The 24741-nt window shown below is 36.8% G+C and overlaps 1 protein-coding gene across 1 annotated transcript in view; it reads left to right on the top strand.

Annotated features, from left to right (window-relative positions):
* The window catches only part of VEGFC (vascular endothelial growth factor C), a gene marked incomplete at its 5' end in the record, with an annotated part of 81895 nt that overhangs the window by 40887 nt on the left and 16267 nt on the right, over nt 1-24741 (top strand). The window contains 2 exon segments of the mRNA XM_081999456.1: nt 17221-17434; nt 18818-19008. Of these exon segments, the coding sequence (XP_081855582.1) occupies nt 17221-17434; nt 18818-19008 (405 nt within the window).

The following is a 24741-nucleotide window of genomic DNA, read 5'->3' as shown; positions in this document are numbered from 1 at the left end:
ACTTTCATTTGGAGTATTGAATTCTGGATGCTTAGAGCATTACTGCTGTATTGAAAAAACTAGAAATTAGGAGTCAGGTATAAAATAGAAGATGCAATTAATTTTCTATTTTTCTGTGTGGTTCTGTCCTTTAAGGTGTGTTTTTTAGAAATGTTGCCCACTATCAGGACATGTTAAGTATATTTTAAAGACATTGTTTGTTTGTGAGCGAGTCCCAGAATGTGGACTTTTAGTATAAGCTACAAACATTCGCAATGTCATAAAACTTTAGCTTCTAAATGTCTTTGTGCCACTCTCTTTTTCAGAGGAACCAAATACTTTCTTGTATTTGCAAAATATGTCCTTCGGTCAGGTACAGGAATAAAAACAAGCAATAGCCACTCAAATTTCACATTTTAGGCTACATTTACCTATTTTAGATACATTTGGGAGACATTTTTAATGAAAATTGTATTTCCCAGTTCTTTAACTCTTCCCACACATTGTCTGTCCTTTACACATCAAAAATATTTCCGTGTGACCCACTAATATATCTGAAATAATGAAATTGCAACTCACTATTATGTCTGTGATAAATCTGAAATTATGAAAGAGCACATACATAACTATATATTCGTTTGTGCCTTTTATAGTATTGCTGGATTTGACTATACTGCATTGTCTGTTTAATATTTCCTTGAAAAAAAATTGTAAGCAAACTATTTAGAATAGTGTGTCATATTTTCTGTCTGGCTGTACACTTTCTGACGTCTGTTTCTATCTAGGATAGCTCATGCTTTCCGAAGACCAGGTTAAGTATAATCCTGAGGCAATCACTCTAAATATAACAGCAAATCAACATCTTTGTAATATGCTGTACTTCCTGATTCAGGATTTGATAACAAGGGTAACTTCTACTTTACTTTTATTAGCAGATGTGAAGCCTTTTATCAGGAATATTGGTATAGTCAATTACAGGGTGCGCTTTTTTTTGGTTGTTTTTCCCAGAAATTCTGTTTCAAGTTTGGATGTACTAATAAATAGGTATAATTCTGCCTGCCAGTGAATTTTGCCTGACATGGCTATCTCAAAGAATTGAGACGGGGCTTTAGTGAGTGTGGTCTTTGGTATTGCTGTCCAGCAGGGCAAAGCTGTAGGAACTGAAGACTTACAGTATTGCTCCCTTTCCCAGGTATTCCCTGCAGTTACTATCTAAATACTAATTTTGTAAATGGAGAGTGTCCTGAACTGTTGCTGCTATATAAGGAATGTCCATGTGTGCTCTAAAACTACTTCCAAGGGTGTTTAGCCCTAAGAAGGCTGCTGAGTTTGACGGCACTGGTGTCCATCTGAGGGCAGAACTGGTAGGTGCAAATCGCATTGTTGTACAGTCAGTGCTGAGAGACTGATTTTAATACGTGTGTTATTTGGTCTTACGGGCTGTTGAGAAGAGTTTCAGGCATCTCATGTAAGGAATGCTCTGAGGGAATGTTGGAAGTAAGCTCAGGAAGCTAACCACATATGGTTGCAGAGAACAGGGATGCGTCCTTAAATGACAAGCATTTGTTAAAAATTTGAAGGCCGAGGATGGAAAAGATATATCTGGACACTTCAGAGGGAAAGCATTTTCTGCTCTGCCCGCAGGCTACAAACTAGCATGGCTTAGTGCAGGCTTTACATATTAGCCACACAAGAATTTCAATTCACAGAAAAGGTAGTTTTAAGTTCAGTTTAAAAATGTGCGCTTACTTGGCAGGGCTTGTTACCTTCCAAAAATGGGATTGTCCAGTTCTGATTCATACTCTCCATGTGTGTGCACCATGTTGCTTACAGATAAAATAACAAGAGAACACATCTTTCATTTCAATTACAGCAGTCTATCCTTTGAACTGAATCGATCTACTAGTTCTTGTTATCCAACTTCCCTTATTTGATGTGACCAAATACCATGATACTGAAAGAGAATTAGAAGTTCTCATGCAAGCATCTACTGATATCTGCGTCATCTGGCAAGTAGCTGTGCACTCTACTGCTACTGTATATGCTAAGGGGGACAAGAGTGCAGTGGCCAGGCTGGTGCTCAAAGCCCAAAAAGTTAACTACTGTTTCTGCATGTGGTCCAGACCTGATATCGCCTGTTGATTGTAGCCTTGTAGCAGTGTCCCAGATTCGGCACTGAGTTTGCGTCCCTTATTTATCAGTAGGAGTTACGTGCTCTTTTGGGTTTAAAGTAAATAGCTGATAAAATCTCCTGACTAGCATGTGCTTTTTCAAGCATGAAAAATACTGGTGTATATGTTGACTGGCAGTGACTGTTTCACACTGTATTGGAACATTTCGTAACCTTGAAAGTGGAGCCCATTAAATAGTGTTCTAATCACTCACATAGTGATATCGGAGAAACTACAAAACTTGAGCAGTGATTATACATCTTCTGTTGCTTGCAACGAACTGGTGAGTTTTTAACTGAATGAATATACTTTACTCAGTGTGTCACTTCAGTTAATACTTCTGATTCTCATGTAACCACTTCTTCATCTTTCACCTGCAGCTCCAAAAATCTTGTTCAAATGACAATGAAATTATACTGAAACACATGTACTCCAAAGGATGGAAAGTAACTATAGTTACATGTTTAACAATAGAAACATATGTAAAGGACTATGACATTTTTTTTCCTACTCTCTTAAAATGCTATCATTCACAGTTGTAGAGAAAAGAGGCTTTGCTAATAAAAACATGTTAGAGTATCAGCCTCTCATATGACAAAAATCGGTCTGAACTCGCAGCTTCTCAGCCTGTGGCAGATAGTTATTGTGTTGCTCACAAATCAGGTAAATAGTTAAAACTGAGGCCGACAGAAACATTTGATGTTGCCCAAAGACCAGCATAAGCGGAAGACCACTGGCCTGGATAGAAACAAATCTATAGGAATAGTCATAAGGCATAATTTTTTTAAAGCATTTAAGAATTAGAAAAAATTTTGTTTAAAATCTAGATGTTCAACATAACAATCAAAATGGTCAGTGCTCACCAGTGCATCTTTCCAATTGATAGAACAAATAGTTAAGTTTCATCTTGACAATGTGTTATGGAGCCCATGTATTTCTCTAACACACATTTTATTTTTCTACATTTGTATCAAAGTGTTCTGCTACAACAGTGGAGAACACACCACTAAGAACATTACTATAGTATGGACAGTATGGACCAGACAGTATCCACAGTATGGACCTGAAATAGGATGAAAAGCATGAGGGAGTTCAGAGGGTGTGAGACAGTCAAATAAGATTTTCCTGTGGAAAGACCAGTGCTTGGCTTTCTACCTGGACAGCTCTGGTTGGATTTTTTTGGTATTTTGCTTTAAATGCTTGCAGTACCAGAGGCTGAGTCCGTGATATATAAAGTCTTTCAGCATTAACACTTTTCTGTTTAATACAACATGGAGCTTGAGATAGCTATGTTTTCTCAAAGCCCTTGCCTGGGAAGGGAGTATTGAGCAAAAGCCCATTTCCTAAAATTTTTTCTGGTAAATGCCTTGAAACACAACAGAAAATTTAATATGAATCAATAAAGTTATTAGACTAAACTGTAGCTCCTTGAAGCTGCTTGGCTTCCCTGTGATACTATGTGCATGAGGAGTTACTGCGTTGCAAATTATATGTGTTGTCTTCTGATTTCATTGATCTGTTTTCACTTTCCAGGGAGTCCACGTGCCAGGCGTTACTTTGGGAGGCATTAGGAGCTGATCAAGATTTTGAATAAAGGTTGCACCATATGTATCTCATGTATATGGTATTTCTTAAGGAAGCAAAGACTATATCTAGGTGGTCTTTGTGGGCTGTAGTCGAGAGCAAACTCTACTATGTAGATACATGAACTGTACAGCAGTTTATACGGCCCCATATGTGTCCCATCAGCTCCCATATAAAGTCTCGGAGGCATAATTACTACTCCTGTTGTTTTGGATGGTCCTTTAGTCCAGAGGGAATTTTTTTTTGCTTGTTTTTTGAGTATATTATGTTTTTTAAATAGTCAAAGGGTGTGTTTCATCCCCCTGGAAAGGTGTTCGCAGAGTGTAATGCTGCAGGTCCCCATTGCATGGTCTGGGCAGAAGGGCTTTCTTGGCCCCAGATCAGCTGGGATACGCTGGAGGCAAACTTGCGGTGTTTTGTGTTTGCACTGTTTGAAGCAGGCCCTTGAGCGAACTGTCTTGTCGGCTGTGTCTGGGTTTCCTCATGCATCCAGTTTGGATGAGGAAGAGACCAACGAGCCTGAACTGACAGCTTTGAAACACCCTTGCCTTTGAATCGTACAGCTGGTCTGATAAAAAATGATAGCAGGCACTTTGTCTAGCTTGTAGTGTTTGCATAATGATGAAAAAATGTTTTATGAACATATGTTGTGGGGTAAACTAAGGAAGGACTTCAGGCGACCTGATGTAAACATCTTAAAAAAATTGGAATTGAGAATTAATCATCCCAACATGCTGTGACAGGCAAAAATGTTTAGAGAAGTCAACAAAAGCTATTATGGGCATTGGTCAGATCATCTACAAGTCACCAGACTGCTTTAATAAGGCGCTGAAATGTAACCAAGAATTGAAGAAAAAGACTTCGGGGTAGGAAAAATACTGTCTTTGTGTTTTAGCAGAATGACTAATATGGTAGTTAGGTCAATAGGTTTTGAAAGCAAATTGGCATGTTTGAAATGAAAAATATAGTAGCAGTGGGACAAACATTGGCTGCCAGGTAACTCATTTTCAAAGTCCAATAATGTTGACTATGGAAGAGCAAAAGCAAGTCAAGTATAGCAAAAGGGAACTGAGTTTTAAGGCTTTGGAAGGATGAAAGATTTAAAAAGCTCAACATGTTATTTAGGGCTAGCAAAACTACGGATACTGTGAGCAAAGGAACCGAAACATACTACACAAAGTGATGTATAGATGCAATACTTAAGCTAGGAGGTGAAATCCTGTAATCCTCACTAAACAAAAATCCCATTGAAGTCGGTAGAAGATTTGGGTGAACAAGGAATGTATAACTGGGCAATTAGAGACAAACTTGCGGCCTGACCTTGACTGGGCCTTTGTGTCTGTGATTAGCTGTACCCATAGCATCTGGGCACATTTATTTAAAGGCATAGTCTCTTTTAATGACATCTCCAAAAAAATACAATTATGCCATAGTTAAAGTTCAAATTGATCCAAATGACAGATGTGAATAGTTGCAGAGACATATTAAGGCTGCACTTTTAAAATCTGAGTCTTTTGGAACAGCAAAATTCTATATTCTTTCTTCTTTTCCTTCTCGGTGAAAGCAGGAATTGAATAGATACTGTTCTAGTTTTGTCCTGAATAATATAGGGTGACAGTTATGTGACTCTTCAGAAATGTAAGACAGTAAGGGAGGTTACTGTGTGGGATGTCAGAAATAATCTCCAGGTAAACGAATAAAAATATATACCAGCATCTGCCGTACATGTTTGTAAAGCTACATTAATAATTGCTCTCCAAATTGTTTTAAAACTATTTTGATATGAAACAAAATGTTCTTAAAGTTAATTCATTTACATTTTTCCCTCTTTTGTGATCCTAGTTCAAATAAAATTGAAAATAAACAAAACACTTTCATTTGAAACAAAATTTAATGCAGCATACCAGAAATGTCATTCTCACTGCCAGTTACGCTAATACGACATGTGTTCTCTGCGTCTGAATCCACTTTGTTTGAAAAGAGCTGCTGTCGCACAGCATTGCGGAAATCGCAGTTCTCAGTAGAATAAATGCTCGAAACATGTGCAGGAACAGACAGAAATTGTTTGCTGGCCTGGTCCTGTAAATGGTAACCCCAGTGACTACAGTGGGCTTTTAGTATTAACAAGTGTATGTCCAAAATTGCAATTTCCAGGTCTGCGATCCTGCAAAGATTTGTGTGTGCTTCATGGTACTAACAATAAGCTGCTGGGGAAAAAAGTCGAAGGAATCCTTCTACTACATTAATTTTGTGTGCACATAACTCCATCATCCTTTTAGATGCAAATCGTTATAAATGAACTTTGCAGATTGACTTTGGGAAGTGGTTTCTTATGCTTGAAAAAGCGCTTCCTCAAGGATTGCTGGTATTGCTAGAGAATTTGAAATTTCTCTTGACACGTTCATCTGCTAAGATCTAAAAAAACTCTGGAACCTTTTATTTTAAAGAAACTGGTTATTATGATAGGATCTATTTTATTCAGAAAGCCTGGAGGCCTTTACTTGGATTTAATTATTTCTTCCTTTTGTACTCAAATCTGTCATCTTCAGATGTGTACCATTACTTCTGAAGAATAAAATCCCAGGGTGCTCTGAGCCTGAGACGGGGTGTTAGGCTGCACTATCCTGGTACTAACTGACTTTTACTCTCTTATCTCTTTCCACCCTCACTCCCATTTTCACCTCACAAACCTGATACCTGGGTTTACTTACTTAAAGTTTTTCTGTTCAACACTCTGTGACCAGGTGAAAACAAAACGCAGTGATACAAACCCATTTTTTTTCATAAAATGATTGTTTACTTCTAAGAGCAGATAAGCTTAACATGAGAAATATTTCAATATAATGGTAAGATTTATGCATGTGCTTAGCTTAATTTTAAACATCTTCCTTACCTCATTCCACAAGCCTTGAATAACTAGAACCTCTGTTCCCTTTTCTTCTGCTCTCTGTATGCCTCCTTTTAATATATATAATCCCTATAAATCCGTTTTCTTTTTCTTTTCTTTTTTTCATTAGTTTCTGGGCCTGGGTAAGAATGTAGGCATCTCAGCAAGGTGGTATAGGGAAAGTTTCAACAAATGGCATAGTCATGCATTTCAAGATGCAATACTACAGCTTCCATCAGAGATTATATGTATGCTTGCGATTCAGTGGAAATTGATAGCTGAGGGCATACTTTGTAAATCTGTTCTTGCAAAACTACATTCTGCAGTCGAGCCTTCTTCAAAAAGTCTTCTGATAACATACTGTGTTCGGCATTGGATTACTTTGTGTCCTGTCAGTATCAATTAGGATCTAGTTTAATACTGCTGACAGTCCCTGACCCTTTTTAAGAAACATTACAGTACAATTACACTATTCAGAATAATTTAAGCCAAAAATAATGGGCAACATATATTTCTCTTGATGTGGTTGCATGAAAGGGAATTGTGACCAAGTCTCAATCTGGTTCTTGGATTTGCCGTTCTCAAGGATACTTCTGCCTTTCCCCATCTCTCATGCCTTGCTGGCAAATCTCTTAATACCTGTCAGGTTTTACACGGTGCAATAAGCTTTTTCCTTGAGTGATACACAGGCATTACTTCTCTTTTTGTGATCAAAAACCCTTGTTGTTTTCTTATTTTTTTCCTCCCCATAGTTCAGAAGAGATGTGACAGCTCCACAGAACTACTGATCTTTTGTATCATAGCTGGCAATGAAGTTACCCCATCAGGGGAAGCAAAAGTGTGCCTTACGTCATTTTACCCTTTCTGTAGAGAGGAATACTTCAGCTGCTGATTGCAATCCCTGGAAGTGTGCAGCTGGTACAAGCTATTCAAACGTAGGAAGAATAAAATTACCTTCTTCCAAGCCACACTATTCTATCATTCTCAAATATTGACGTGTTGAAGTACTGTATTTTCTTGGGTTTAAATAATTTGCTTTTAATGGAAGATTATGGCTTTGTGTGTGCATGAGGGGTTTTGTTATTGTCTTCTGTTTTTAAAATGCTTTCAGTGTTGTACTTAAAAGCTTGAAAATAAATCTTCTTCTCTTTGTACTGTTCTAATCCATTTGGAATTTTGGGATTAAGATTGGATAGTGCTTTTCTCTGTTGTCTGGCTATTTTTTCCTGCAGCATCAAAGGGCAAGGAAAGAAAATATTACAGGCTCAATGTCTGAACAAGTGTTTTTGTTTCTGTGTAACTATTCTCTAACAGATGTCAAACAGTGATCCAAAGAATGTTCCACACAGAATTTAGGATGGAACAAGTTTCAAACCCAGATTATCAGGGTGGGCACAAGTGGGCAGTGGGTAGCAGGTCCTTTGCATTCTGTGCCTGCCTCAGGCTAACAAAATACAGACGGTATCTTTATTTTGCCTATATTAGCAAAGAACCTTTACATAAAACAATACTTTGACAATAAAAATAAAAGCTTCTTCTGGTATTTTTTTTTTAATTAACGAAATCTCAAAATTCAATGCCTTAGTTACTAAAGGCTTAGTAACTTAGCTGTGTGATGCTTTAGTCTGGCTTGTTACTTGGAGTTATCAAATAGAGATATTTATGGCTTCTGTAAAATGAACTGAAGAAACATGATGCTAAATAAAATAATGGGATAACGATGTAATTTTTGTGGCATACGCTTAGAAACTTTAAAATTTAATAAAACGCACAGATTTCTAAAAGCCTTTACGTTTCCTTTTTCGTGTACACAAAACCTGTTTTTAATAATTTAAACCAAAGATTTTTTTCCAACTGGAATTGCTGTATTATAACTTGCTCATTGTTCTTTAATATTTTGTTGAGTTTTAAGTAGCGTATTGTGTTTATAGCTGGAATATTCATTGAAATAGGCAATGTGACAAGGTAGGTGGTCTTCTAATTAATATTTCTGTACAGATCTGTAAACTGTGCAAAGCTTGTTTAACAATACAGCAATGTCCTATTAGATTAAGACATTTGTTTAGGAATAAAGTTCAACTTTTTCTTTGAAATTCAATTGATCTTGTTTCATGGCCTGTGAAATTATTTATTTTAAGAACTGTTTTAAAACTATAATTAATTCAAGCAATTTCTGTGATCTGTTGCTAAATATTTAGACCACAGATTAATTACATTTGCTCAGGGCTTCAAATAGTGATTTTAAAAACTTGGTGAAAAGGAAAGTTACTTAGTAGTGAGAGAAATTATACAACAATGATAAGAGATGACATGTTCATGTATTTCTGTCCTATGAATAGCCACATTGTTAAAAATTAAAGAATAAACAAGAGTGTTGAATTGAAAACTAAATGCTCTCATCACAGTGAGAATGCCCCATATGCTGTAGCCTGTGTGTTCAGCATAACTCAGAAATGTTCTTAAGCATGTGCAATTTCTTATTGCAGCTCTTATAGTGAAACCTTTTTGTATGTACCATTGACCCATAGAATGGAAAACATAACTTAAAAACTGTACCTACTGCTTCTTTGAAGGCCATCACTTCATACATGGCCAGAACTTTTACTTCTTACTAACTAATTAGGGTCTAGGATGTCTTTGCACAGCACATGTACTGTGCTCAAGCAGTAGCTCAGGATGGACTGGCATTCACGTTAAAATAAAGGGGTTGTACCTTACCTTTCGGCTTAGTAAATCTCTACTTGTTACTGACAAGCTTTTCTAATTCTCACTGCATTTGTTACATCTGCTGAAGTGATGACAGATAATTGCAGTGTTACCATGTTAATAGTTTTCTTCAAAAACTGTCACCATATTTGTTTGCTTTTACTGACAAAGCTAATGGCAGTTGCTAATAAAAGTAATGATAATACTAATGAAAGCTCAGTAAAGACTGAAAATAAACAATCATCTTACAAAGACCTGGTAGTTTATTCTTGTGTACTAAGTTTGATGAGATATGTCTGACTGTTAGAAGGAAAAAAAAAAAAAGTTGCAGAGTATTTTTTAAAAAAGAGCAATATTCAAACTATTTTTAAAAAACTGCTTAACTGGTGTTTCATCATTTTCTGAGAGAGTAAGATCTGTTAACCAGAATTTTTAGTTGGAGTTCAATTTCTAAGTATTTAAGGTTTTTGGTTTGTTTTTTTTTTTTTTTTCATTATCGCCTGGTTGGCTTTCCTCAGTGTTCATTGCTTAAAAGTCTTCAAAATGAACACATAGTTTTTATAATGTGTCAGATTCTTCAGAACTGCAGTGTGGCATCAACCCAGATGCCTCACAGCCAGGGCACACACAACTGGCCCCAGAGCCTCGCCAGCTGCAGGAGGACACTGATGTTCTCGTGCTGCTAGACGTCTCCTTTCCATCGGATCGCCGTGTCTGTTAGCCGCCTTGATAACCAAGCAATCATCAAAATGTTGTCCTCTATTTTTACTTTACAAATGGTTTTTACTTACAAATGGTTAACCCTTTCTTTCTTCTGGTCATGCACCTAGTCACAGTCATCCTCACATTTGTCACCACTGATTGCTGTAGCTGCGGGTGACCAAGAAAATAATACACAAATCTCCTCTGGTACAGATTGCACTGCCTGGTGTCTCCAAGACTTAATCAGATGTAAGCCTTTCACCAGCAATAATCCAAATCCTTATTGATTCCCCATCTATTTATAATGCTAGCTGGAAGATTCACTATGAGTCTCTGAACCAATTAAAGCATCCAGATGCAGCTGCACTTAAACAGCAAATGGTTATCCCACAAATTTCCATGACTGCTCTGTAGCCTTTGACCTTTACTTTGTGGGCTCATCTAGTGCGAGCTCCTGAATAGTGAATTGAGTCTATTGATAACCGGCTTGATTTTTGTATTTTATTTTGCAATTATGGCTTGCTGTATTCTTAGAAATAGTCTGCAGGGATTTATGACCACAAATTGAAGACTATTGCTGTGGAACAATGCAAATTTCAAAGATCAGGCTGAAGTGTGTGAGAACAAAGCCTTTTCTGTTACTATAATCTACTTGTAAAATTTCTTCAAAAAAAGTAGCAGATATTCCATGTCTGGCTAAGGTGCTACCAATGCTTTTTCTCAAAACTGCTTGCTTTCTATTATGGTCAGGAATGGTATTTGACAACTTTTCCTTTTTTTATTTACATGTGCATGACTGTCTAGATGGTATGGATTTCTGTCATGGCACTGGCATTACCATCTTGTAATTGTATCAGATACCCTATTACCTACAGCAGAGTCTTAATTGCCCAAGCTCATAGAAACCAGGGAGAACTGGCCATCTAAGATGACCTTCTAAAGAAACCAGGCAGCAGAGCAGGGAGTTGTTCTAGAAAGCAACTAGAATGACTTTTCCTCTCTCTCTGCTTCCTAAGGAAATCAGACTCAGATCAAAAAAGGCTATTTTCATAAGTAATTCCCATTGAATGCATGAAAGTACTGGCATTTTATTAGGGAAGGTTGAGAACCATTCAGGAATGCAGGTACTTGAGGAATAAGCACAGCTAAGAAGAGTGTTTAAGAACCTCAGCAGCAGCTAAATGTTTGACTGAAGGACATAACATAAGTGCCTTTGTGCAAATGTATAATCTTAGATATGCTTTTCAGCATTTTCTAAGAATATCTAAATATTACTTGGAAAATGCTGACACACAAAAAAATGGAAATTTTGCACTACCTACTTCAGCTTAAATACTTGTACTCATAAACAGGAGAGCAATATTAAATAATATAAGCCTAGGATGATTTTCTGGCAGTTCATACATCTTCCTCTCCAAAAGTGTTCTGGATAAAAATGTAATGTATAATATAGAACTGAAACTTCTGCAATCTTAAGCTTATCCTCGTACCCAATGTGTGGGGTTTTTTTCCTTTTTAACAAATTCTCTTTCAAATCTCTCCTCAAACTTGTTTATCTTTCCTTGCCAATCTGCTTTGTACATTCCCCACACCCCCTTTCCCCCCATTTATTTGTTTTCTTTGCCTGATGTTATTCTTGGTATTTAAAATGCCAGAATGAATAGAGGTCACTTAAAGTATAATATAATTCAGACCATTTTATTTATTTTATACTTTCATTCTTACTTTTTATCTTTGTCTGCTGTGCTTTGTAAGCTCTTTGGAACAGAGACCAATTCCACTCTCTCTGCTGTTCTCATGATGTTTTGATTTAGTTCAAATTAACTGCACTGACCTTATGACTTCTTTAAAGTAACGTGAAACAAAAAATCATGCTCACTGTTACCGTTTCAATTCTGTAAGGCACTGTTTTGTTACTATATTCAATGGTAACTTAAAAGTTTGCAACTGCAGACAGTCATTCAATTTTACTAGTGACAAACTGGTGCATATAAGATCAAAATCAGAGCTATTCTAAGCATGATTGTAGAGGGGGACAAAAAGGTTGAATTTATTATTAAGTATGGCTGAGATATTAGGATACTTTCTTTTTTTACTGGCATTCGCTTCTGAAAAACTAGCACTGAAGTACATTAAAAACACAATAAAATATGTGAATTGTTTATACATACTTTTCTTGCATATTAATACACATTTGTTTGCGCACTGTTTCGACATTTGGATTGAACTACTTGATTTTTAATACATTTCAGTCAGTAAATACAGAATATAAGCATATTAAAGTGGAGAGGTTTATAGACAGCATTTTTCTATTAAGAATTGTTAAGAAAATGCTTGAAAATGAAATGCGCTGACAACTAGAACTGGAGCAGATGCATATAGTACCATTATAGTACATTGCGCCATCAATTATGTGTCAAGTGTGCTGCCAAATATTAAGTGTTCTGACCTTTGTTATTAATAATGGAGGCAGACACTGGGGACATGTGAAAGACAAATGTAATGCGTGGAAAATCTATTATAGATTTGATTTTGTTAATGGATACAGAGCTTATTTGGTATTCTGACCCTCCCCTTGAAAACTATAATTTTATGAAAAACTGGACATACCATGTAATGGAAAGCCACATTGTGAAAAACATAAATAAAGGATAAAATGTTCCTAAGTTAAATAAATAATAGTGAGGAGACTGTGCTTGTCATCAAGCTTTACTGTTTTATTTATATGTGTATTTGACATTTCCCCTGTTCCTCGGGAAATAACATGGAAGACGTGAAATGAAGCAAGCTTGTCTTTACTGTGTTCTCCATTTGTTCTTGTATTTTTAAGTTGTTATTTTCCTCAATAGTATCTATCATTTTGTAGAGATTGGCTAGTCAAAGGTTTAGTCTTTCTCCAGAATATAGCTTGTAGTGTTTTTAGGTGATCATGTAGGTCAACGTTGATAATACCTAAAAATGACAAAACCAGTAGAATGGCAAACCAAAGGACAGAGATAAACACTGATGAAGGCAGTGGTGGTATTTAAAAAAAAAAAAAGGGGGGGGGAGGCATAAACCCCAGTCCCTTAACTGACTTAAAAGAACAATGAAAATAGAAAACGTGGGACAGAGAAAACTCCTTGCTCTGCAGGCACTGACAATACTGATTTGCTGCTTCTTTCTCGAAGTAGAATATAGATCCCAGTATGTCTTGCCAGTAAAACATTAAAGCAGTTGGTTTTCATGTGGAAAACTCATTTTAGAAAAAAAAATTTGACTTTTGTATAAAGCAGTTGTTTTCAGGATTTCATGTGGAGTGCACTGCAAATGATTATATGAAAATCAGTGGACTGTTTACATTTATCAAAAGATTACTTTGGTGCTGAAAGTTGTAGAATTTCTCTTATCGCAACATTTGTTAATGTTATATTACTTTCAGACAATAGAACAATTATTTGGGAGTTTTTGTTTGTTTAAGCTCAAAATTACATTTGGGAATAACTAGCTTGGTGACAGTAATTGCATCTACAAACACTGTTTCTCTCTAAACTTCGCTATTCTGGACTTGCATAGGATTAATGAAAACTTATAGCTCCTCTGATTTGTAGCACCTTTTTGTTGATGTTACTTTCTTTGTGTCTTGTCATAAATTCTAAATCGGTGTTGAAGTCTAGATTTCCATTGCAAAACCATTTTGAGGTTTTAAATTTTTTTCAGTGTCCTACACTAAAAGCCAATGCACAATTAAGAAAGAGTAAAGAATTTGGAATAGAAGGTAGGGACTGAGACAGTATATTTTTGTGAAATTAACCAAAATTTGGACAAAATAAAAAATGTTGCCAGACAACTATTATATTTACAGAAGTAGTTGTATTCCTCTCTTAAACATTTAGAAACTCTTTTTGACAATCCTTAATGATCTGATGCATTTGCTGTATGCACGACATACTCTTCTAATCAACCAGAATAGAAGATTTCGTTTTATGTTCATGTCAACAATAAAGTTTGACTGTTGTACAAAATGAAATCACTCCACAAGCTCCTTACACATATGTTCCTTTAAGCAGTTTGACACAGATGAGAGTAATTTGCTGCAGTTAAAAAATACATGCCTTTCATAGACTTACAGTGAATATACCAGGAAGAGATCATTGATCTGTGTGTCAAGGTAAAATTGGAAACATATTGAAAAATCAACATATATTTTCTATGCTTTTTTTCCCTAACTCCGGGCATTGTGTGTACTGTATTTAGTATACATGTATGGATTTCCTTCTCCCTTTCTTGCTAAATCTGGAGAAGGGGGAGAACAAAAGCCCTCTAGTGATCAAGTTGGTTTCCCACAGTGTATTTTTAAGTTTGAATTGAAGCCATCTTTACAAGCAAATGGCTTTATTAAAGTAAGCACAAAATAATGCAGAGACAATAATGATGATTCACCTTTTAGGAGAAAAAAAAAGTAATTTTATATATCTGCTCCAGAAATTGTTTTCCTTTTATTCATATTAAGTGAGCACTTCATGTTGTAGGTACATGGCACACTGGCCCATGGAGTGTCCAGGAAGAAATGCATTTGAAAATAATACTTTATTAAATTTGATACAATACTTTATTAAAGCCACTAGTTTCTTCATGTTTTCACTTTTATTCATACATATCTTATACATGTATACCAAATTTTCTGTCCAGCTGGAAATGACATGACTTGATTTCCTGACCGAAGAGGATTTCATCAACACACATTATTTCTAACAAACATAACCTGTTTTCTGCTCCATACCCCAGCTTCTTACCAACTAAGTAATTTTGAGTTCCAATACTTACTTTCCTGATGATCTAGGCCTCTACCTTGAATATCTTGAAACAGCAATAGCCAACATTTTGTCTACAGTGAGCTGCACGGCTTTTTGAGGGATTCATCAAAGGTTGGTGAACCTTTGGTTGGATTCTTTTTCCACGTCACCCCATGGCTTGCTAGGACCTCCTAGGATCAGATGCTAGATGGCTAAACAGAGTTTCCATTTCTGGAAATCATCAGCCTTTTACATAACAGGCTGGGATCTAGCCTTGTGACATGCTGCCTCCATGCTGTGATCTACTGTGCCATGCGTGTTCCCATCGCGTGGCAGGCACGCATCAGCGATGCCGGCATTTACCGCGCTGGTGCAGCGACCCACTTCCCATTACTCAAGCAGCTTTCAGGAAACCTCTTTTCACCTCTGGAGAGAGGTGAAAGCGAGCAGACGGTGACCAAACTGGTTGTTTCTTCAGCTTGGACTGTTGTCTGTGACCCACTGATTGAGAACCTGTGCGGCATCCCGCAACGAGAGCGGTGGTGGTGGGGTGCAAAATGCTCTGTGTTTCTGACGCGTTTGAAGGCAAGGCCCCAAGATACTGCTTGCTGGGTGGCTTGGGTCATAGATGACCCTTCCTAGGCAGGCAGGGAAAGAGATGAAGTCCTGAATGAGTGCGTTTCTGAGACTGATATCTTGACTGATGAAACCTCCCATGACAAAGTAGTCTGTCGTGATACTGTTGTTAGCCAGGCTTTAGTGAAAACATTGGGTTTTTATTTTTACTCCATAACGCTTTGACATATAAAGTGACTTTGAAATCTGCATTAGCTTTGGCTTCTGTAGTTGCAGAAACGAGGTCTGTGAATCTGCCTTACTGGGGTGTTTCTCATGGATTTGGTACCCGATAAGGAAGTGGATGCAACAGCATGTGCCATTTTGTACGCTTTTAGTTTATTGCGAGGCAAGGAGCAGTTTTGGTTCAGGTGAGCTAGTTCACAACTAGTTGTTTTACGTAATGTTCAAAATCACTGAATTAAAAGAACGACTTCTTTGTTAATAGTGGAGTTTGATAAGGAATCTTACATTTTATTTTCTATAGTTTCGTATTTCTAGTTTTAGACACACGTTTTACACTGTTACAGCCTGGTGTTATTTGGACAGGGGCAACAGTTTTGTATTAACCAGTAGAGAGTCTGCAGCCAGTTGCTGGACACCTTTTACAAAGCGCACCTCTGTATTTTGTGTCTCACACTGCCATCTAAGGGTCACGGAAGCTGAGAAGGTGGCTAAAGGTTCTTCAGTACTTTTCTTTCTCCTTCCTGCCCTTCCCTTTGGAAAGTCAGCAATTCCTGGATGAGAAGGCTGGGCAGGGAACAGCAGCAGTCTTTTGGTTCAATATGTTGTTTTATCTAAGAGAATAAAGGAATCTTCCAGATAATTGAGAAATTAGAATGGAAATCTGAGTCTTTTAGGAAAATGCAATTGCAGTGAGTTTGTGTATGAGCCAGCAAATAAGAAAGCGGGCTCACAGCGTTTGAGGCTACTCTTGAAACAACAATTTAAGCAGTGTAGTGCTTAGAGCCCTGAAGAGTTTCAGCTAAAACTCTTAGCATGAGGGAGTGTGCAGTTTGGATTCTTAAAGGTACCAAAATCCTTGACTCCTACTGACTTAAGGATTAGTGCTTTATAATAGAATTTGCTTATTAAGGTTTTCACTGAAAAGGTACAAAATAACATGAATTATTTTCTTCTTTTTTTCTAATTTCACTGGTTTTGCATTTCTGGGTGTTTCAATTTTCGTGGACTAAGGGAAAATGGGCAAAAATTTGGTGTTACTTCAAGAGTATGCGATACTGAGGGAACTGGGGTTGTTCAGTCTGGAGGAGGCTGAGGGGAGACCTTATTGCTCTCTACAACTACCTGAAAGGGGGTTGTGGCGAGGTGGGTGTTGGCCTCTTCTCCCAAATAACTAGTGATAGGATGAGAGGAAATGGCCTCAGGTTGTGCCAGGGGAGGTTTAGATTGAAGATTAGGAAAAATTTCTTCACTGAAAGGGTTGTCAAGCATTGGAACAGGCTGCCCAAGGAAGCCATCATGAAAACTTTTCTTTCCACAATAAAAATGCCTTTTTTTTTTTTCGTTCAATCTGCAAACTGTACTAGTATAGGCTTAATTCTATAGCTCCTTTTTTGCACGTTTTCAACTCCAAGTATGATAAAGAATCAGTAGCAGAAGCAAAATATTTCAGTATTTGTTATGGTACTGTTGGCATTGACTGACAAAAGCAGTTTTTGTAATGAGGACCCCTTTGAGCACAACTTTATTTTACAATGTTTGAGTTGTTTTTCAGGCTAGTTTCCAGCAAACCTTGTGTAATAGAGAAAGTAATTAATCTTGCATGTTACTTTGACAGGCTCATGCAAGCAAAGACCTGGAAGAGCAGTTGCGGTCTGTGTCCAGTGTGGATGAACTCATGACAGTACTTTACCCAGAATACTGGAAAATGTTCAAATGTCAATTGAGGAAAGGAGGTTGGCAACACAACAGGGAACACTCCAGCTTTGACACAAGATCAGATGATTCCCTGAAATTTGCCGCAGCACACTATAATGCAGAGATCCTGAAAAGTAAGTACAGGACACAAAACACGTTCTAACGCATCATAAATTAAAATCCAAAGCCTTGTCAGTTGTGTCAAAAATATTTTAGACTCTAAGCATCGTCAGTTAAACCACCTTCAGCAGTTCCATTTGATGTAATGCCTAATGAAATAAATCGCTCCCCAGAGCTGGTTTTGGTACATCCATTGTAGGAAGGGTACAAACTACTTTCCTAGCTCAGCAGATATAAGAAGTTAAGTGTTTGTCTTCAGGTTATAAGGAATCCTGCTTTGTAGAGGCTATAATGATTTTGCAGAAAGCGAGGAGGGTACTAATAGTTGGATTCATTGAACTGCTTCTGCTCTTTTTCTGCAATTACGTCACAGCTGGTAATGCTTTCTTCTCTCATGTTACTGCTTTAGGAGGCCAAATAATCCACGTGTAGCTTTTTCCTGTTACAAGAGGGCAGTTGTCATGATGTTACGCTGAAATCGGAAAAAAACAGCTTTGAAACAAATATGTCAAAACCCCCTAGTGTTTCAGAGGGCCTGGATAAAAATATAATTAGCTTTCAGTTTAAGCAAGCGTTTGCAGGTAGAGGAACACAGGGTTTATAGCAGGAGGTGTATTTTTTGACATGATATTGAAAATCATGTACCCTAATGGAGATGTTAAGGGAGGTGAAATTTCCATTTTCACTGGGTTGCCTAACAAAAACTAGCTCCAGGAGATAATAAAGGGCCTGTACAGCTGCAAGTCTCAGGGCTGTTTAGTGTAAGATTGCATTTGGCAAAAGGCTCTGTAACACTGTGTAAAACGTTTACCCAAATTTGTGTGTGAGATCTGGGCACAAAAAATACCACCTTTCAGATTAAATCATATGGTCTACATAATTGCTAAATAATAACCTTTTGCTTTAAATTATACTCTTGTAGTTAACAAAGTAAACATGTATTCAAACTAATTTCACATTAAGTGTGTAGGCATCAAATTTAATGTTTTTCATATATAGTATCCAAGTGAAGTACTGTGTGGGACTGGTTAAGATTACTTTGCAGAGATGTGCAGTACTTTTAGACTTCATTCAAAGTGGGGCTCACCCCAGGCATAGGAGAAAGGACACGTGCAGCTTTAGCTATGGATGTCCTAAGATCTGCCCAACTTTGTTAGGTTCCCTTTAGCTCCACTGTGACTTTTCTGCTTCATGACAGTATGTCACATCCCTATGAAGAAGAAAAAGTAGCTAGAAGTTAGCACACAGAGATGTGTGTTTCACTGAATAAAGGGTGTGACTAGCAATGGACATTCTGGTTCTAAACTTAAAAAAAAAAATCCTACTAATTTACTGCAGGAGAGTATTGTTTTTGAACAGTTACTATATAACACGTGAAATTCCCTATAACTTGGCAGGTATTGATACTGAATGGAGAAAAACTCAGTGCATGCCACGTGAAGTGTGTGTGGATGTGGGAAAAGAGTTTGGAGCAACTACAAACACCTTCTTTAAACCCCCATGTGTATCCATCTACAGATGTGGAGGCTGCTGCAATAGCGAAGGACTCCAGTGTATGAATATCAGCACAAATTACATCAGCAAGACAGTAAGTTCTCACACTTCTTATAGTCCAAATGCTCGTTGCAAATTCATTTATGATCATGCATATTTTAAACCTTCTTATTGCTACTGTGAGGAAGGAAAATAAGTACGTTCCAGAGTTGGAAATCGGAAATACATAGGAAAAACAGCTGAGGAGACTACTGCCTGGAAGAAAACGTTTAACACTTTTTTCCCCTCAAATATATATGGGAAAAAAAAAAAAATTGTCCCGTTCTCAGTTTTCAGATTCTCCATGAAACTAAATTCTAGCCTTTTTTTGGCATGTACCATTTGCCTACTGTATGAGGCAAGCACTCCCTGGAAAAGTAGCCTGTAATTTTATTAGCAAAGGCTCTTTTAGGACATATGCAGACAGGATACATGATGCAAATAAAGCCTTTTAGGAACTGAACTTTACTGTATTAAGGGATATTAGTATAATGTACCCATTTGCTTTGTTCTAATGCATCTTCCTCAGGTGTATGTATGTTCTTTATTCTTCCAGTTCAGGGCTAGTGATCAGGTAGGAGTATGCAGAGATTATGCATTAAGCCTGTGAGCTGCCTTTGAAGGAAAAGCATATATGCGTTATTCTATTTTATGTAGCTATAACAATTATCACATTATATTACAACAATATTTCCCGCCAAAATGTGAAAATAGTCATGCTTCAAAACGTTTGCTTTGGGTATTTTGGTTTTGTTACAGTATTTGGTAGGTTTTTTGTTGGTTGTGGGCTTTTTCTCTTTTTATCTCGTCTTTATGATACTTCGAAGAGAACTAATTTTAGCGTAAATCTTGCTTCCTTTTTCAAGTAGATTCATCTAGCTGAAGATGCAGTACGTGTTTATAAGGTAGACACGCAACTGCAAAGCTGTAAAATTGTAGCCCATGGAAATGTCATTTCTTTATCATGAAACTTCTTCGTGCTCTGAGCCTTCTTGAGAGGGGATTAGGAAAAGGGGACGTGAAGAAAACAGAAAAAACCTATTTTTAAAAAAAAATACGTTTTCTGTCCTCATTTCTCACCAAATCTGTCTGTCTGAATTTTCAATCCTAAGTGTGAGCTAGTGGTAGACAGCCACAGAGCACAGGAATAATGTAACTCAAATAGCATAAATGAGGAAAACCACAACATTGGTTTTGTTCAAGCCTGTAGTTGGTCCCACAAACAACTGTCCTAATTCCAGTTGCTTTAAAGATGCAAATGTACTTTTTGTGTTTTTTTTTTTTAAAGTATTTATAAAGTTTAACTTACTTCAATAAAGGATGGTCTAGTTACAGAGAGAGTTGTTGCGTTTAGCACAGATTTTCTGGTCTTTGAGCACCATGTCAGTTTGGGGTAAATAATCCCTTTCTGTTCAGTTTTCTGTTCGTATGTATTGAGTGAAGTAATTTTTTTGCCTAGTAGAAATTCTTTACACTAGTACTTAGTTTCTTTTTTTAAGTTCTTGATGTCATTGCTGATGGTATGTTATAGGAGTAGTTAAAGATTTGAGAGTCCTCTGAAAAGAAAAATGTTAAAGGACTTATAAGAAAGAAGAAAGCAGCAATAACACTGTTTTGTTTTCTTACCTATTTTGTAAAAGCAAGCAATTTAATCTCTGAGTTTTCTATCTTGCTTCTGCTTTCCAGTTTTATCTGGTCCTTGACAGAATGCAGTTTAAAAAAAAAAAACCTTAAAAAGGAAGAGAGCTATAGCTATATCTCTTCATCATCTCAAATCTTTTTAAAGTTATGTGACCACAGCTTGCCCTATATCAGATGAGAATTAGGAGGAAAAAAGTATTGGATTCAAGACCCTTCTGTGGAATTCAGGTACCCTACACACCTATTTTCACTACTGTTTTCCTTTTATTATCCTGAGTTAAACGAGAACAAATGGTTAGTAATCAGGCATCTTTTGATTTTTTGTAAGTCACCATTTTTGTAGCTTTATTTTTGGTGCATAAAGTCTATAAGATAAGCTTGATACTGTTCACCCTGCAGAAAAAGTGCTTAATGGGAAATTAACTTTTCAGCTGGAGGTCTTACTGTGAGGGCAAGCTTTAACATTGGTTCCAGATATCAAAATCTAAAGAAAGCTGATATCCGCTTTCATCAAAATTAATTAAAAAGAAAAGAGCTAAGCATAGAAATTATTTTTATGGGGAGCAAGTCATTGATTGCTAGGAAAATGGACTAGGTCAGATGTTCTCAGATTGGCATGTGGAACACTGGGATGTTCCAGAGAGAGGTCAATAGTTCTCTAGTTTGGGCTGTGTTCCTCCTTTCTAGCTACTTAACTTTATTAAGAGAAAAATAGAAAAATATTCTGCTTTGCTTTTAAGACCATTTTTTCCACAAAACCTGTTTCTGTAGTTGCTAAAGGGTGTTTATACAATCATGATTGGGTATGAGACAGTTTCTTAATTTAGATGTCGTACAAGGTCTATGAAAACATTTGAGGACCCCCTAGGCTAATTCATAAAATGCAGTAAATTTTTTTCTTCTCCTTGATCCGTGACACTGCAATAGCCCAACTTTGTAAGTGGTGGCTTGTCTGATAAAGGTCTATGGGGAAGGTGGTTGGTTGGGTTTTGGTTTTGTGGTGTGGTTGTGTTGGGTCTTTTCCTCTAATTTGTTATTAATCAAACAGCTATTCTGTGTTTCCATGACATGAGTAATTCAACAGCGGTTACAAAGATCGGAACTACATGGTGTAGCAACGGCCTGTCCCTCAGCTGTACTTTTTTATGCCTCACCTATAGATACTTGCATATAGGTTGAAGAGAGGCAGCGAGCAGATGTCAAAGAGCCATCTCATTCCATTCTCCTTCTTGGCTGGCAGGATGGACAGTTTTTTGGCTTCTTTCAGATCATTTGATGTAAAGGTCCTAAATCTTCTTGTTTCATGGTTACAGTCATAGTCCCTCAAGGGAAAACATCTTTCCAAGCGGTTTGAAATTAGATTTAGACGAGCTTTTCTCACAGGAAACAAGTTCACAGCTTGAAATTGTTTGCCATATTTGAGATGTACATGGTGTTCCTTTACACAATTTGGAGACTCATATGTCACAAGAATTTTCGGTTGTTTTCAGCTTTACCATTATGCCTTTTCCCATGCATTCTCCTATTTTAAACTGATGATTGTAATGATATAGTAGGTACTATTGATAGTGGGAGATACAGCAGTATAAATTTTAAATGTTTTTTGTTAAAATTTCTGAAAAAAAAGTTATTCAAATATAAAAAGATAGAATAAGGAACCCAAGCATATTAAATAGATATGTAATGCATTAGATAAGTTACCTGTTCTTGTATCATACGTAAGCCTTGAAATACCATTTTTTTCATAAACTTAGATAGCTAAATAATCATGATGTACCATTTCTCAAATAGCTTATTTTCATTTTTTCCAGTATAGAGATGTTTAGAGTTTTGAAATCAAACAGTCTTACATCTTTAGCTTGAAAATCTCTCTAGACACATTGCACTCTGTTACGCTGGTTATATTTGGCTGACACTTTAGGAATTGCAAAGATAACAAGCAACGGAAACTGAGAGTCAATCAATTTACGGGAAACCTGCCAAAATAAATCACATTCTATCAGAAGAACATCGTGTAGTTAATGTAAATCTGGGGAAAAAAACATACATAAATCCTCTATTTCAAAAGTATCTAGAATGATAAGTTTCCCTCAGCCTGATATGAAAATAGAAGTTCTGATTATATTTCAGAAGTTAGTGGTCATCATAATAATTTCATGTGTGCTGATACAATGGATATTGGCACATGTGATGATAGTACTGAATAAATTAATTTAGCCACTTGAAGCAAAGAATTACTTTGTATAGAAATCCACAGTTTTTCTGGGAAGTATGGCAGGAAGTTCTTCTAGTCTAAAGGCAGGAGCTATCAATGCAATGAATCAAAAATACATGCATTCCTAAGGATCAGTGAGAAGAAATATATGGGAAAATTTTTTTACAGGAATTCTGATAGTGCTTTTGGTCAAGCATTCAGAGATTCCTGGCTGCTCTTAGACTATTTATTTATATACACACACAATCACACACACACACACACATATATCTGTTTTGGTTTTTTTTTAAGGTTAAAATCATGCTGAGCTGTACGTTGTGGACCAAACTCTGGCCCTACCCTTGTTTCTGTTCTCCACTGTAGCTCTATAAATGGATAAAAGAAGAGCACTGCCCGTGTGGGAACTGAAAAGAGCCTACTATGTGGCGTGGTCTGTGGGACCACGCAGCTCTGGCAAGGATAGCCAAAGAAATAACAAGGTTGGGAAGAAGGGGACTGGTGCACTTGGCATCACAGTAATTGCAGGTTGTGGACTGCCAAAGGCCAAGTCTGATTGGGTAGAGCAAGTCAGAGACACCTTTGCCCAGTGTCCTGTTGCTGTGCTTCTCACCTGAGAAGTACAGTACAGAGAATATGCGCTGATCTCCAAGGATTTAAAAAATGGATGTGTAAAAGAATGACAATCAGGAAAAAAAAAAGGTTTGTAGTAGTTGCGCACATGATTGCAGAAGTGATCTAATTATTAATTTACCTTTGTGTTAGTCTGAAAAGTTCTTTAATTATAATACCTGTCTGTACTGGGAGACAGAAAATACAAGCATAAGAAGCTGGCATTTGGGTCTGTAGGATATGCTGCCATTTAATTTTGGCTGGTGCAGTGGAATGAAGGTTAAGTATTAAGCCTAAAATACACCTTATTACAAATTGTGTAGTCAAAACGTATGAAGAAAAATTGCCATCCTTCATTTTTGAAGATGAGCATTTCAAGTTTGGCTAGGTTGAAAGACAGATATGAAGTCGTCTTGATAATTGTCAATGGCAACTACAGGAAATACATATCCTTTAAAAAATAATAATAAAAAAAATGTCCTGCAACCAAAACTATTTTTTAAAAAATCCATATAGTACCAATGACTGTCATGTTTTTAGCACAAAATTTCCATTTAAGCCATTTGCTGTACAAGGCTCTTGAATTTTTTCATTACACAAAAAAGCGGGGAAAAAACATTTATAGTCACACATAGTCTTGTTCAATAGTAAGCAACTCTAGCTGAAGCAGCCTAACAGAAAGATTATCCAACATATTCCATTATAAACTTTATTGTCATTCTCAGCCTAACTTCGCTATTCTTTAAACAGTGGGGGTTGAAATTTTGTCTGCCAGATATCTGACTCAGCTTGATGTGGTGGTCTTACTTTTTAGCTTTTTGCTTTAAAACTTCAGCAAAAATGGTGGTTCTGCTTTTCCGTAGACCAGAGTGAGAGCAAAGTGTATATGGCTTTACAGTTAAAAAAAAAATTGGGATTTTTTTTTTCTCTGAAAAAAAATTTTGTGTTCCCTTCTTTTAGGTAAAGGATATGGTACTTGTTTGTTTGCGTTAGGAATGTGTGTTTTGTTATCTTTGAGACAGTCTGCATACTTTTAAGTGTTTAAAAAAAGACCTCGGAAGCAAATGGAACTTGGATATGTTTGTAACTAGAACATTTTATAACTTGGAGCTGAAGAAAAATCTGATGCAGTTTCAGATCTGGGCACCTAAATCCCATCTTCTAGGGAGAGCCTGTCATTGATACTCCCACTTTTATCATGTTGGGAAGGAAGGAACCTGGTTGATCCAAAAGTAAATGGGACAAGATGTCTGTGTGCCAGAATGCTAAAAATTATGCTAAGGAGCCCAAAAAGAGGGAAGGGAAATCAAGCTTCATGGGCTG

Source organism: Phaethon aethereus, assembly GCF_964289735.1.
Source record: "Phaethon aethereus genome assembly, chromosome: 4".
NCBI lineage: Eukaryota > Metazoa > Chordata > Aves > Phaethontiformes > Phaethontidae > Phaethon > Phaethon aethereus.
The sequence above is the reverse complement of the archived record's forward strand: the minus strand, read 5'-3'. Positions and strand labels throughout refer to the sequence as shown.